The 14,725-nt window shown below is 43.4% G+C and overlaps 1 protein-coding gene across 1 annotated transcript; it reads right to left on the bottom strand.

The window, feature by feature from the left end:
* Positions 1-5,093: 5,093 nt before the first annotated feature.
* Positions 5,094-6,655, bottom strand: KCNJ15 (potassium inwardly rectifying channel subfamily J member 15). The gene is made up of 2 exons (XM_009487707.1): positions 6,588-6,655; positions 5,094-6,240 (listed from the first exon to the last, which is right to left on the bottom strand). Exons 1-2 carry the CDS (start codon positions 6,653-6,655, stop codon positions 5,094-5,096), a joined length of 1,215 nt encoding a protein of 404 aa, XP_009485982.1.
* Positions 6,656-14,725: the final 8,070 nt, after the last annotated feature.

Below are 14,725 nucleotides of genomic sequence, written 5' to 3'. Positions count from 1 at the left end.
CTGCCACACATTTGAATCTCAGCTGGAGCCTCAGTAGTGCCAGGCAATGCTCCATTCTGCTGTTGGTCCTGAGGATGCTGATCTTGAGCAAAGGAGAGAAGCAAGCAGGTAGAGCAGTACCGTCTTTGCTGTGAAAGGTTCATGGCAACATGTTTGTCAGAGTCATAAATCCTATGTCCTTAAACACTTTTCTCCTCTCAGTATCACTAATGCCAGTCGTCATGTCATATTTTGTCTGGATAAACATTTAGAGGGAATAGTAAAGAAGGAATGAATTTAACAGTTATGCGATATGGTGAGGCACACATTGACCATTGCAGAATTTATTGTTAAGAGGAGATGCAAAAAGCATATGTATGTTGTGTTATTTGTGGAATTATGTTGTTTTGCTGTGTGTACTATGTGCTAACGCAGAACAGGGCAGCTCTGAACGGTCTTTGCTGAGGGAATAGATGACATCCTGGAAATGCTCCAAAAATTCTTTCAAGCCATTTAGGTACAGGATGTTTAACTGGTACCTATTGCACTAAAAGGGCTCTGTTCTGGTAATCTAATATTTGCAGAGAGTATCTGCTGAAGGCTGAGCAGGCAAGTCAGGGTAACATTCCTTTATTCATGTAATTCCAACAACACGAGGTTGACCAGGACATGACTGCTTTGCAGCCAAACAGTATGCTAGCAATGAATAAGCAAGAGCTAGAGCATACACTACGTTTTTTTAAGCTTCTCTTCATCATGGATTTGATAGAGTCATCAGAGAGTCTTACCTGTTCTCTTTCAAGATCAGGCTGTCATCAGACTAACACTGAGCAAACACATTCAGAAGTCATCAGGAACATTTGTTCAAATACAGAACTCGAATTCACTTTTCCCAGTCCTTTGAGTCATCTCAGCAAATTTGAGAGAGTTGGGGTTTTTTAACCTGGCATCCTGTGGAAGTAGCAAATATTCAGTCATACAGATGAGTATGAGCATGCATGATTGGTTTTTTTCTCTCTGCTTTTCCATTCTGCATCCCCTCCCCCAGTATCTTTTAGGCCTAATGGCTATTTGCCCTCCTACTTCTATTCAGAAAATTAGAGAACCACATTTTTCTGGAGACCACTATGCTCCCCTTTAAAATTCTTGGCTTTCCACAAACATTGTCATCAGTTTGAAAGATGAAGTGAGACATTTGTGAAGGATGGTGGATCTGACTCTGGCACAGTCAGCCTGCAGTCTCTGGGGGTTCATTTCTTCCTTTTCTAAGTCATAGCAAGGAAGCAACAGAAGTGAAATTATGCTTCTTCAATCACCTACCTCCACAGAAAAAAATCAAAAAAGAGGAAAAAAAAATACCAATGAAGTATTGAAGACAAAGCCAAAGCAAATAGTTCAGAAACAGTCCATGAGCTGAAATAAGTTCCTATTCAGCTGTGTGCTGTACAAGTCCAAATAATTAAAATGACTCTAAAAATGTTCTGCTCACTGATAACTCATGAATAAAAGAAAGATAAATATGTCATATTCCTCAGTAAATTTAAAAAAGTTAATTTTAATTTACCGTTATGATTTTCTTCTGAATGATCTAGTGACTGGAATGGAGCACTTACTTGATGGACTTACTCATCCGTTTAGTGCACACAGGGACATGGGGCTCCACTGCTTTCTTTAGTCCCTGAAATTTTAGATTCAGATTTAATTTAAATTTATTCATAAAGTTAGTACATTTGAGAGATTAGTATAATCATCCAACTCAGTGGTTCCAAGGCAGGGGAAGGAGTGAGAAGGTACTGCTGCCAGCTCTGTAGGGACCTGACCTGCTGGAGCTGTGGATGCTCTGCTCTGACACCCTCGGGACAAGCAGTTGGCAGACAAGAAGGCTCTCACACTCTCAATCACTATGTGGGCAGGACAGTCCTTACTCATGGGTGAGGCAGCTTTGGGACGGCCATGGAAGATTTGCTTTCTGGTTCTCCATCCTGTCAGTCCTCAGCAGAGGTAAATCACCATAGCTGCATTTACACAACTAGAAGAGCTTACCAGAAGCAGTGAGAGGTTGTGGTTTGCTGGTGATTCATATCAGATCCACGTGTCATGACATTTTTCCATTGCAGTTCAGTACACTGCAGCTAAGCATGCTGCTCCAAGGCCACTTCTGCGCCTCCTAACTTGCAGATAGAGCAATGGAAGTTATGCTTGCACGAAATCAGCTCATTGCAGACTAAGAGGGTGTTCTGAAGCTGGAATGAATAAATAGCAGCGCATTATATATTATACTAATGTACGTATACAATACTACTGTGCACGCCCACACTACCTGACGAAGGTTTGCTTTGACTTTGCCAAAGATTTCAAGTGTTTTTCTTTTCTTTTATTCTATTTAAAGACTTGTGGGACTGGCAGTTCAGAGAAAATAAATTCTGTGATGCTTTTTTTTCTTTCCAAGGCTTTTGCTTATGTTGTTTTTTCTTCAGGATAACCAAATGACTGGAATGGGCTAGTGAACATAGTGACTGAACCTTGGGATTGGTGTACACAGGGACTTAAGTCTCTGCCTTCTTCTTTAGCTCCCAAAGCGAAGATCCTAAAAAATTACTGCTCAGCAGCTGTCAAAGCCTGGAGCAGCCTGGCCTCTAGGCTCCTAAATGGCTGCCACAGAAGTCCCCACACAAGTACATTGCTGCAGCTGGGTACCCACAGGACTTCCTAGATCTGACACTCAAAAAATATGTAGGCCCATTGGGACTTGGCACGTGTTTACCCTACAGGGCTCAATGCACTAGGATTTCTTAAGATACAAGCAAGAAAGTGCAATAACAAAAAAGTTTATTGAAATCAATGGAGTGCTTACCTGAAAGATACAAACTGACATGTCTCTCTTTATTTCCAGGGATGGGAAGGGGATGGGAGGAAGGGGATCAGTTCATCATCAGGTATTTCTGGAGAAGAACCAGCTCACTTGCTGTTGGTGAAGCTGTTTTATGGTCAATACACAGCTGAGACAATGACTTTAGGAATGATCTGAGCACTTACCCAGATAAGAAAGAATTGGAGTGTGTGTTTGATTATCAAAACATGGAGGCTAAGGTTTGGCAGAAGAAGGGTTAAGACACCTGCGCACTTTCACTTCAGCATCCCAAAACAGTGTTCTTTGAGTTGTAGTACATGAGCCTCAGGTCTACAAAGTGACTGCAAAAATCATGGAGGACATGCGCTTCCTTGCAACAAAACAAGTGATCAAAGTGAAGGAAAAATGAAAATTAATAATCAATAATTTGAACATTAACATCCTCTATATGTGGTTGCAAATGAAAACCTGTGTGACGACACAGTGTAATACCACCTGGAAATTCTTTCCAAAAGTGCTAGGCAAGCCCTGCAATTAAAATGGTTTGAAAAACATTGTTCACATCATAGTGGGCAGGGAACCTTACTGGATTAAGCTAAGTCTTTGTCTTCAGACATGTACTTGGATCTCTGACTTCTCACACAGGAGAGCTAACCATTTACACAAACAAGGAGTTTTAAGCTTCTCATGCCCCCCCTTACCACCACCACCCCACCCTCCCTGCAGTATGCGCTCCCTTCTTGACATTTGTTCTTGGTGCCACGGGCACGTCTGTGCTCAACTTGCTGCAAGCCTCTTTAGGCACCAAGCTAGATTCACTGATTGTATAGAATATTGTATGGCAGACTGCAAGACTGCGTTCCACTAGGCCACATGGTTGCTGGGAAGCTAAGCACAGTAACAGTAAGTGTAATGCCCTTTCATCACTGCAGGCCTTGGTGGCTCTCAGGCCAACACCTGGCCCACAGACCCAAAACTTGTACTTAAACCAGCTTTTCCTTGCCAAAGCTTTAGAGGAGTAAAATCTCTAGAACTCAGAAAGCTGCCGAAGTGACATGAGTTAGAAATAATTTCTAAGTCCCATTAAAACACATAACCTACGTATAATAGACATGCTATGTGGACACCACTGTTACCTGGTTTGTTACCCGTAATCTGACCACTTTAGTGATCTGAGTCCCTGAGTTGTGTGCTGGATGCAGCTGCCTATGCCAAGCACGTGGCTCTTTCAACATCTCCAAGATACCACACCCTCTCCCCGTGCCACAAAGAGATCAGGAGCTGGTCAAATTAAGTTCCTTTATTAATGGAATGGTTTTAATAGACCAAAAATGAAATGGATGAAAGGAATGCTTGTCCTTTATGGTTGCCAGAAAAAGTAAATATTGTCTACAGACATTGTACAGCTTTCTTTTAACCAAAATTAAATACAGTCCATAGCAAAGCAAGCAATCTGTAGAAATGTATTGTTATGCTGCTATTGCAAACTATTTACAATGGATAAAAAACAGGTGTCTCAAAGCCAGCTTTAACCTTAGTTCATTACTGTTATGATTCTGTGTATCTTGCCCTCATCTCCCCTTTTTGCTATTATATATAAATCAGGCATTAACAAGGTTAAAAAAGTGAGTGATCACAAAGCAATCACAAAACAAGCTCCAAGTAGCGGAGACAGAGAGCAAGCTCCCTTCCTCACCACCCAGCATGACTACACTGTCACCCTTCAAGATTTAAGAAGGAGTTTATCACCCCCCTGCAGGCTCTTCCCACATCCAACCATTCGTCTCTACAATCAACTTACTTTCAGCGCCAGGAATCCCCGTGAAGGCAATACCTGGTACGAGAATATGCATTTTAAATATACATATTTTAAAGGAGCATATTTTCTTCTAGCAGTACTGTGTGTTGTCTCTGCGAATGCATGTTCACAGTAAAACCATGTCAAATAAATATTTGAAGGAATCAGCACAGTGCATCCAGTTTCACTTTCCAAACAGAAAGTGGTGTGTCTGCTTTTAGTGGTGTTATAAGGCAGAGACTTAATACAAATCCAACTTTGCTAAGTCACGATCATGAACAAAGAAATCCTGCCCAATTACAAAATACTTGATTAACAACTCAGCCAAACAAAGAGATAGGTTTACTCTACAACAAAACTACTTGCTGAAAAGGACTTCACTGCTGGTTGCATAGCAGACATACAGCATAGAGAGTGTTTTTTCAGTTTGCAAAAAGGATTAATCAGAATAGTTTGTCCATTCAATCAAACATTGCTCTGCTGTAACAACATCGTTCTCAGTTCCCTCTCTCTTTGATCCTCCTGCCTGTATTTCTCCTCTAGTTTTTGTTTTTCAGAGTCCATACTATAAAAAGTGGAATCTGTGCTTCTCCTAATCTTCTCAAACTGACTGAAATCTGCAACATACTTTCCATTTGGAGACAGAGAAACCACAGGCACAAACTCATAGCCCCAGTGGATCTCCTCGGGGATGTAGGAAGTCCTGCTTTGGCAGACAGCACTGGTGGACTCCACTGTGGCGTTCAGGAGCACCACAAGCTCAAAGTCCTTCTCCTTGAGATTTTGAGGTGTGAGATCTCTCAAAGGGCTGCTTTCATCCAAAATATGGTAGAAGGTTAAAGGCAAAATGAGAAATGGACTCTCTGAAGAGGAGTCAACGTTGAACTTGACACTGGCTTGATTCAGTAGGATCCGCTCCCCTTCTTTGGTTTCATATGTCTGAAGAAGCTTCCCTGACAGCTGACACTGTATCAGAAGGCTCTTCCTCATATTTGCTACTCTGATCACCAGGCAAAGTTCTCCATTGTGTTTAGTAATGACAGCACAGTGGCTGAATTTGATAGTCTCTGCCCTTTTTTTAGGTCTTGCAATTTTGGCCAGAAAGGTACCTGTGATGAAGATTTCAATCAAGGTGGTGATGACCAGTTGGGCCACAAGTAAGAAAATGGCATGAGGACACTCCTCCGTAATGAAACGAAATCCATAGCCAATGGTTGTCTGTGATTCCAGGGAGAAGAGGAATGCCCCAGTCAGAGAGTCTACGTTCTTGACACAAGGCTCACGTTTTGGGGTGAACTTGTTTATTTCTAAATCACCATGAAGGAATGCAATGGCATAGTAGATAACTCCAAAGAGGAACCAGGTCATAACAAAAGTAGCGGCAAATAAAGTGAGTTTGTACCTCCACTTCATGTCTATAACTGTAGTCCACAAATCTTGAAGGTAGAGTAGGTAAATGCCATCGACTTTGTCTATCCGCACGTTGCTGTGACCACTTTTGGACATCACACGGGGCTTGTGTGCCTTGAGCATGGCAGTGTCGATGCCTCCATTAACCAGTGGGACGCGGGACATATTAATCTTTGTGGTTTCCATTCTCACTGCTTCAGTCCTAAGGAGAGAATAAAAGATGACTGTTACTTAATGAAATCAAAGCACATAACTGATTCTGAAAAACATTTGAAATGTTGATGGACAGAAGGCACAAACATAATCTAAACACAGCAGCACTGAATAAAAACAGTTGGAATATAAAGTTACCATCATACAATTTCTGACATTACAAATAATTTCATATTCTTTTTTCCAGGAAAAAAAAAAATCATTTTTTGATTCTGGTGACTGCCAAATATGGAGAAGTAGGTTTCTTTATGATAGCCTGCAAAAGAAATTTGACCAAGCTGAAATTTTATATTAGTACTTTATTTCTGTAAAATGCATTAAATTTTTTTTTCTTACGTTTCTCTAGAGAAGAGGCTCTTTTTGATTACTGAGCAGGTTTTCTTTAATGCCCTGAAGAGAGACATCTGATCAAAATTAAAGTCGCGTCAATGCTTGGTTTAGAATGCAGATCCAGCACACCACCTCTGTCTCTTCCTGCGACGGAGGCAAAATGAGCCAGACCAGCTTTCACTGTGAACAATTAACTTCCACAAGTGATTGACTCAATCGGATCTGGCTCTTTGTTACAAACCTACAACTAACCTAGAGGGAAACAAAGCAGACCTGAACACATCAAAGTCGAGTTTTGGAAAGGAATATTTACAACTGCAAACACTTCAAAGCTGTTTGCACTGTACAGCATTCCGATTTTAAGCCATCTAAGGAAAAAAAAGGAGGCAATTCACAAAGTCAGCATTCTAGCCATGGGCCCTGACCTGCGTGAACCCAGCAATCATTGGACCACCCGACTCTTGAAGTTTGTTTACTGTGCATCAGTCCGGATAGAAAGTAAGTGTGCAGACACTCAGGACTGAACAAAACCCACAGAGTGAAGCAGAACAGTGCCTGTGCCAGTTTTGATGAGGCAAGGAACAAGACCCAGCTTGCAGGACCAGACAGTGATTACGTAGAGCAAGGACAGTGCATGTTATAGTCGTTTCCAACAACAAAACTTCCTGCTGAGAGAAACAACAAAGAAAAAAACATCCCATGCATCCTTTGTGCTTTGGCAGGTCGTACAAAAAGCATTGTTTTGTTCCATTGTTTTTCTCAAAAAGAGCCTTAAGTAAGTGATTCGTGTTCGTGAACCACTGGAAAAAAAAAAAAAAAAAAAAAAAGAACGTCTTCCTTATAGCTACTTAAAAGAATTTTGCAGGAAGTACAAGATATATTTGTGGTACACACATGTGCCAGTCCAGGACATCAGCATAATTGCTCACTGAAGTACCTTTCCTGTTATGTCAATTAAGGAGAATTTTTGTTTATGACTATACCCATCACACTGTTGCAGGTTTTCTGGGAAAGGGTAATTAAATGTAACTCCCATTAACACCTGTAGCTCATTCCAATTTTGGTTTAATCACCAACATTTCTCTTCCATAGCCTAGGAGCCATTGCCATATATGTATATATATACATATATATATATATATATATAAAGGAATGCATCAGTGATCCCAGTAGGAGATTCCTTATGTGACACTCAAATCAACACACAGTGCGCAGCATGTCCGGATAATAAACAGGAAAAAACCTTCAAGTGATCTGAAAAAGAACAACGGGAGGAAATGGGGGGGATGGGAGGGGTAGGGGTGGGAAGGAGCATACATGCAACTGCTCTTTAGGCAAACTCAAAATCAAGTGCTACTGTCAGTGCACCGTAAATACATGCAACCTCTAATGGGAAACGTTTTAAGAAAATGCATACCACTTAGTGAAGAGGCTGTATTCCCCACACTGAGCCTCACCCTAGATAAGCCATGGATATAAAACGTGTGCAAAAATCTGTCCCAAAATAAGTACGCTTCTTCCTCTCAAGCACACGTCCCTGTAGCCATTACTTCCAGGCACAAACATTGCGTTGTCAGGACAAATTTCTCTGCCACAGATTGCTAGGCCAGGAGATAGATGGCCTCTCCAATACAGTGCCGGGGACACGTCCCCATCCCATCCCCCTGCTCAGCCTACCTGGACGCCTGCTCCTGGGAGCAGCTCCCCAGGGCTGCTGGCTCCTCCTCCTCTGGAGGCCACGAGGATGGAGACAGCCAAGGCTCCACCTTCCGTCTGCAGTGCTCCAGCTGGTGGGCTTGATGGTGGGGCAGGAACAGGGCTCTTGGGCTTGTGGAAGAACAGACTTACCTGGTCAGGGTCAGGGGTGGCCCAAGGCAAGGGGCACATTGACGCCTGGCACACCACACTCACCATGGCTCTACCATGCCCAAACCCCACTGTTTTCTGTACAAGCGGTCAGCATATGCGTAATAAATTGGGCATGTTTGGGATGTACTAGGCATACTGTGCAGTGCAGCTCTGCCCCACCTGCACTGTGGCTCTGATACTTCCTTCATATGCCAGACTTGGTATGCATACACTGCACCGTTCATCTGCAGCACCACCTGGGTCCACAGTTTCAACCCTCACAAGGGCCTGGTAAGAGTTCTTGCCCCTGCCTCTGCTCTGTCCTGAAATACATTGTTCCCTGTCTGGGAGCCCTGAACAGAGAAAATCCTGACACTGCAGCCTGCCGCATTCCCAGACGTGGTGGAGGACACCTAACATCACAGACATACCAAAATGCTGTAGCAGAAGAGCTCCCCCCACAAGACGAGAGGTAGGAAGGTAGTTGCAAGGCACAATGTATTCCTTGGGCTATGCCAGCAGAGGCACAGCTGCAAAATTTGCCATTTCAGGCTTAACCTGAAAAGTAAAACTTTGCTGCAGCCCTAGGCAATGTCTGGCACATTCCAGACTGTGTTTCAACTGACAACCAAAGCCATTTCTCATTGTGCCTCTCTACTGTCCCCATGTGTAAAGTTGATCTCAACATGTGAAGCCAACATGGCAGAGCTGTTAGTTTTGGAGCCTGCCATTGATGAAAGAGGCTGTAGCAGAGGTCCCCTGTCATCTTTTGTGTCCTCCCTTGATTTGTATTTCTGTATGTCACAAAGTTACTCAGCTTTACAGTGATTTCCTGAAATGGATCCCAGCCAATTTCTGGTGCTTTTTTTGGTGGTAAGGTATTTTTTGTGTTGATTTGCTTCCTATTTTTTTCTCTTACATCACTTTTTCCTGTGTGATCCTGAATTCCTCTACTGCTCTTTTCCTCTCCAGAGAAATTCATCTTGGTTTCCTTTCCCTGCAGAAATATGTCCCTTCTTCTCTGCCACACTGATACGGGAAGAGAGGATCTGTCATGCTGCCTTGGAGCAGCACTGCCTCTGCTCCCCTCCCTTATCACTGGCAGCAGCCAGCAGCAGTCATCTGGGAGAAAAAACTCTGATGAAACCAACAGTGGAACAAAACTGGGCTTCCTGAGTGAAGTGACCAGTACAATATCCCACAAAAAATGATTTGCGGGTGTCTGTACTTATAAAACCCTTGTTATAACACCTGCATTACTATTTCCCAACTTATACCTTATATAGGCATCTCAGATACTCTATGCCCTGACAACCATCCCTAGCACCTCAGCTGAAAGATTTTGGCTTGTTTGGTTTCTACTCCTTTCCCTCTAAATCAGAAAGTGTGTCTACCACAGTAAGTTAATATAAGTAAACAAGCCTGAATAATAATAGTAGTATACATTTTTAAATTAAAAGAATGTCTACTGTCCATTAGCTAACTGATTTTACACTGATAAAGTATTTTTTATTACTGTAAAAAAACCTTACTCAAACAGTAGCTGCAAATAAAAGTGAAGTACAGTTAAGAAACAGATACTTCAAGAGGGAGGAAAATGAAATCGTCTCAGACTTGTCTATCACTCTAATATCCTATGAATTACCTCCTTTCCTCACCAGCCCTTTGGAACAGCCAAAGGAGACTCCCCGTCAGAGCACATGCTGGTAAAGAAGTTTAGTGCAGACAAAGTCAATAAAATGTAGAGCTACATACCAAACCACCAACCATGAATACCTTGATATTAAGGTAATTCCAGCAGCCAGGGATATAACAAGCACGTTAACACTGCTTCCAGAGACCACATTTTGAAGAAGTCGAAGCCAGCTTGCATACACTCAAAAATGTTCCTGTTGCATGAAGCCAGATTTGCTTGTGCAAGATCTCTTTTGGCAGACACAACTGATTAAAAGTGTACAGGAGCATGACTTGTTCGAATGGCCTCAGCTGTTTGCTTTTTTTTTTTTAATGAGATATGCTTTGCCACTTGAGCAAACCCTCACATACACTTCATTGCCACTTTGATACAGGGGCAAAACTTGAACTGTTTTTTCAACCATCATTAACCATTAGCAGGCTTGGCATTAAAAAAAGCAGGGGTGAGGAAAGAAAACATTGAAAAGAACTACATAATCTTTAGATCTTTCCTTGGTGTGGTTCAGTAGGTTATAAAAGTCCCTCCTGAATTCTCAGTGCTCTGCCTAGCATGAACACCCTCCTCCCTTTGAGCTGTGAACCAGGTTATGCTGCACAATTGTCAACCAGCAAAATCCTCCTCTGTAGCTGAGTTACGGAATACAAAAAGAGAGAGCAGAGGTAGAGGGAGGGAAGCAGTGGTAGCAAAAGGATGCTTCACCTCCACCACCACCTGCAGCATGCAGTCAGTCATACAGCTGGACAGTGCTACCCTGGACTTATAAGAGTCCTTCAGCGCTAGGACTGGTCAGCGTTGAGAGTGGTGGCAGGCTAGCAGTCAATCATATTGTGAAAGATAGAGTCATAGAATCGTTTAGGTTGGAAAAGACCTTTAAGATCATCAAGTCCAACCATTAACCTAACACTGCCAAGTCCACCACTAAACTATATCCCTAAGTGCCACATATACACATCTTTTAAATACCTCCAGGGATGGTGACTCAACCACTTCCCTGGGCAGCCTGCTCCAATGCTTGATAACCTTTTCAGTGAAGAAAGTTTTCCTAATATCCAATCTAAACCATCCCTGGCGCAGCTTGAGGATCTGTTCCCTCTCCTCCTATCACTTGTTACTTGGGAGAAGAGACTGACACCCACCTTGCTACAACCTCCTTTCAGGTAGTTGTAGAGAACGATAGGTCTCCCTTGAGCCTGCTTTTCTCCAGGCTAAACAACCCCAGTTCCCTCAACCACTCCTCATAAGATTTGCTCTCTTGACCCTTCACCGGCTTTGTTGCCCTTCTCTGGACATGCTCCAGCACCTCAATGTCTTTCTTGTATTGAGGGGCCCAAAACTGAACACAGTATTTGAGGTGCGGCCTCACCAGTGCCAAGTACGGGGAGAGATCATAGATGCTGCCTTTACAAACTAAATTAACACATTTTTATTTTCTTTCACAAAAGGACTGAGCCAAGAGAGCTGTAAATACCCCCTCAAGTCAAAACCAGTTCCCAAAGCTGTGCCGGGCTCAAGCACCCAGGAGCACAGCCGCAGCAGGGTCATGCCTGGGGGCTGCAGAACTGACTACACCGGAGGTGGGGGCAAGCAGTGGAACTGGGGAGCTGGCAGCGTGTTTTTCAACACTCCCAGCAGGGCCAGGACAACCATTTACAGACCAGTATGAAGAAATGGAAAGTGCAAATCCATCGTTGTCTCTCCTAGGCTGTCTGCCTGACATCTGGCCATGGAAGATGAATTAAAACTGGAGAAGTCTCATGGTGCATTGTTTTTGAGGGAGATTTGTACAGGAATCTTGTTCTTTCCAAGGGCAGGGTATAAGACTTTGCAGTAACTATTGGTTTACATAAATGAGCCTTGGAAACAACACTGATGCAAGCAAATAGGAAAACATCCAAGCAGGCAGAGGGAAGGCAAAAGATGACTCAAAGCTTATCAAGGTTAATGGAGAAGCTCCCAGTGATTTCACAGGTCTCTGGATCCAGCCTCCAAGTGGAGAAAAAGCACATACCGCTAGTGTCTGAACAGCTAACACACTGCAAGTGAGCCATCCGTCTTTCCAAAAACCTGTCCTTCAGCCTCTGCCCTGGGCTGTGTGGATGAACAGCGGACTTGGCTGTGCAGAGCCTTAATCTGGGAACCCTCATGTACACCAAAGTCTTCTTTCAGAAAGAAGTAAGTAAACTGATCAGTTTCTGAAATTCTCCTCTTTGTGTTCAGTAATATGGTTTTTATAATGCTGCTGGAAAAGCAAGAAAGGTCCCCCAGAAACCTGTTCTGCTCTTTTATTTTTACAAATGGCTTTTCTTCTGTAGTGCAATATTCAATACTTTTGAATGTCTCCCTTGCTGGCATATTCTTGCTTCAAACTCTTTTTGTTTCAAACACTTCATTAGCACAGTTAAGCATTTAAAACCTGCCTCTGCTCTGATGTTTTCCCTACCCACTAACCCTTTCCTTGTTCTTGCTGTGCAAAGCTTACCTGGCTCTTTCTACACGGGCAAGTCTAAACAGACTCTTGAGAGCCTGTCCTTTCTGTTTCTGGGGAGCTGGGTGCTAGAACTACTCTGCAAGGCTGAAAGGGACATTATTGTTGCATTATGCTTCTCAAGCTCACACCCTGTACTTCCACTTTCATTTACATCTTCGACCTGCTGTAGGAATATTAGTGACCCCTCACAGTAGGCCTCTGGCACAGGCAAGCATATAAGTGACACCACAGAGAAGGAACTGTGCTAAGGGAGGATGTCCTATCCCAATCAACATTAGCAATCAATACTAAGGCCAGGACTAGACCTTCAGAGAGCCTAACGTCTACTGTTGTCCTGTTTTGCAGTCACTGCCACTATTTCTTCACTCTTCCCTTCTAGGATGCCTTTGGGGGCTTTCACTAGCTACATCCTGTCCTTCTTTCTCCCTGAGGTATTTCTCTTTTCCAAAAGGGTATCTTTTGTTATCCTGTTTCCCCCCATTTTGCATAGTATCCATTCCTCTCCTCTTTTCCACTCTGTGAATCAAAAGATCCAAATCAGTTGTGGTCACAACACCACCAGAGAAGCATGTAGCTGTGGCAGCAGAGTTGTTTCTCACAAGATTGCACACTGGTTTATGTTCTGCAACTATCTTACCATAGGTCCACAACACCTATTCCTGACCTCTCCATTATATGACTCTGTTTTCAACGGTTTCAAATTTTGCAAAGCTTCAAACTTTTGGGCTGCGGTTTTCCTCAAGACTGGTCACAAGCAAACACACTTTTTTATTCATTTGTTTACTTAATGTGTCAGTCAAAACAAAATAGCCATTTCCAAAATCAAACCCAAGAAAATATGTTTTGGGATATTTCTGCACCCATGTTAAGACAGTTTTGGTTTCAGGAAGCCAGAGTGTAAACACATAAGCAATTCTTGGTGCAGAGACTGACGCTCATGTTCTCCATGGCCAGCTGAGCACCCTAACAGCTTGGCCATAGAGTGATGTCAATGTTTTCTTGCTTTCTGGCCTTATAAATCCTCATTCATACAGTGATGCAGCTTCATTAGGAAGTGCAGAGTCTCCTCTCCTCATGTCCCCAGTTCCTTATCAGTGAACTCTTCTGCAAGGGTGGAAATGTGGGAACATATCTTCTCAGACATGGGGAGGAGTCTCACCTCCATCTCCTTCGATGGTTGGATTTGGGAACACAAATGGCAGCAGCCATGCATTTTGGGGAGCCTTGCTATGCAGGAGGGAGGTAGAGAAGCACAGAAGGGGATATGTTGGCAGAAGGTTGAAGACAAGCCAAGGAATGCCTCATTTCTGGCTCTTCTTGCTTAGACACGAGACAAACTAATCCATTTGGTGTCCTATAGGGTGTTTTGTGGCATGCCCAAACGCAGAGCTGTTGGGCGCCCAGCAAAATGAGGGTTGGATATGGAGACACCTGTACACGTTGAGCACTTCCAGCACAAACCAGAAGCTGGGCAGGGATTTTTTGCAAAATAGTTTTTCACTTAGTCAACTAAGGCCTACCTAAGTCCTACTTAAGCACTTAATTCCTTTTTTGAGAACGGGCCCTTTGCCAGCCAGCTGCTCCGGCTGCTGTGAGAGCATGCTTTCATGCAGCTCCCGCTGCCTTCCCGGTCCCAGCGCAAGGACAAGCCACCTAGCTGGAGCACAGCTCCCAGGGGAGCACCAGCCAAGAAAAGGTGCCCAGAAAGACTGCACTGCTCTTTTCTCGGATTTCAGGGCTGGGGCTCAAGACGGTTGAATTGTTTTCCCAGAGGCTATATGCTGCCTGGTATAAATCACCTGGCTATAATCTGAAAGCACGAGCTCATGTGCCAAGACAGTTTCATGTTTTTGTACACAACCGAGGAACAACTGTGTTTCATTCTAGTGTTTTAGTCACATGGCGGCAGCTTTCATAACAATATAGAAAATAATGAGTGTGAACCCATCTACCACTCAGGTTGTGAAGTCTGACAAAGTTCGTGGAAAGGGAGTCCCCTTCCAGGTCAGTGTGGAGCACAAATGTACTGGACTGGGCTGCTGCCTAGGTTTGCTGGGACTGTCGTGCCCTGCTCACCACAGGTTGGCTGTGTCCTTGTTTTCCCTTCTCTCA

This window comes from Pelecanus crispus, chromosome 1, assembly GCF_030463565.1.
Source record: "Pelecanus crispus isolate bPelCri1 chromosome 1, bPelCri1.pri, whole genome shotgun sequence".
Taxonomy (NCBI): Eukaryota; Metazoa; Chordata; class Aves; order Pelecaniformes; family Pelecanidae; genus Pelecanus; species Pelecanus crispus.
Note: the sequence above shows the minus strand (reverse complement) of the source record. Positions and strands in the feature narration are given on the sequence as shown.

Coding starts and splice junctions, on each gene's coding strand:
- KCNJ15 (XM_009487707.1), bottom strand. CDS start 6,655: ATGTCTCTCTTCAGGGCATTAAAGAAAACCTGCTCAGTAATCAAAAAG. Junction 6,241..6,587: donor AGCCTCTTCTCTAGAGAAAC/GTAAGAAAAAAA, acceptor TTCTCTCCTTAG/GACTGAAGCAGTGAGAATGG.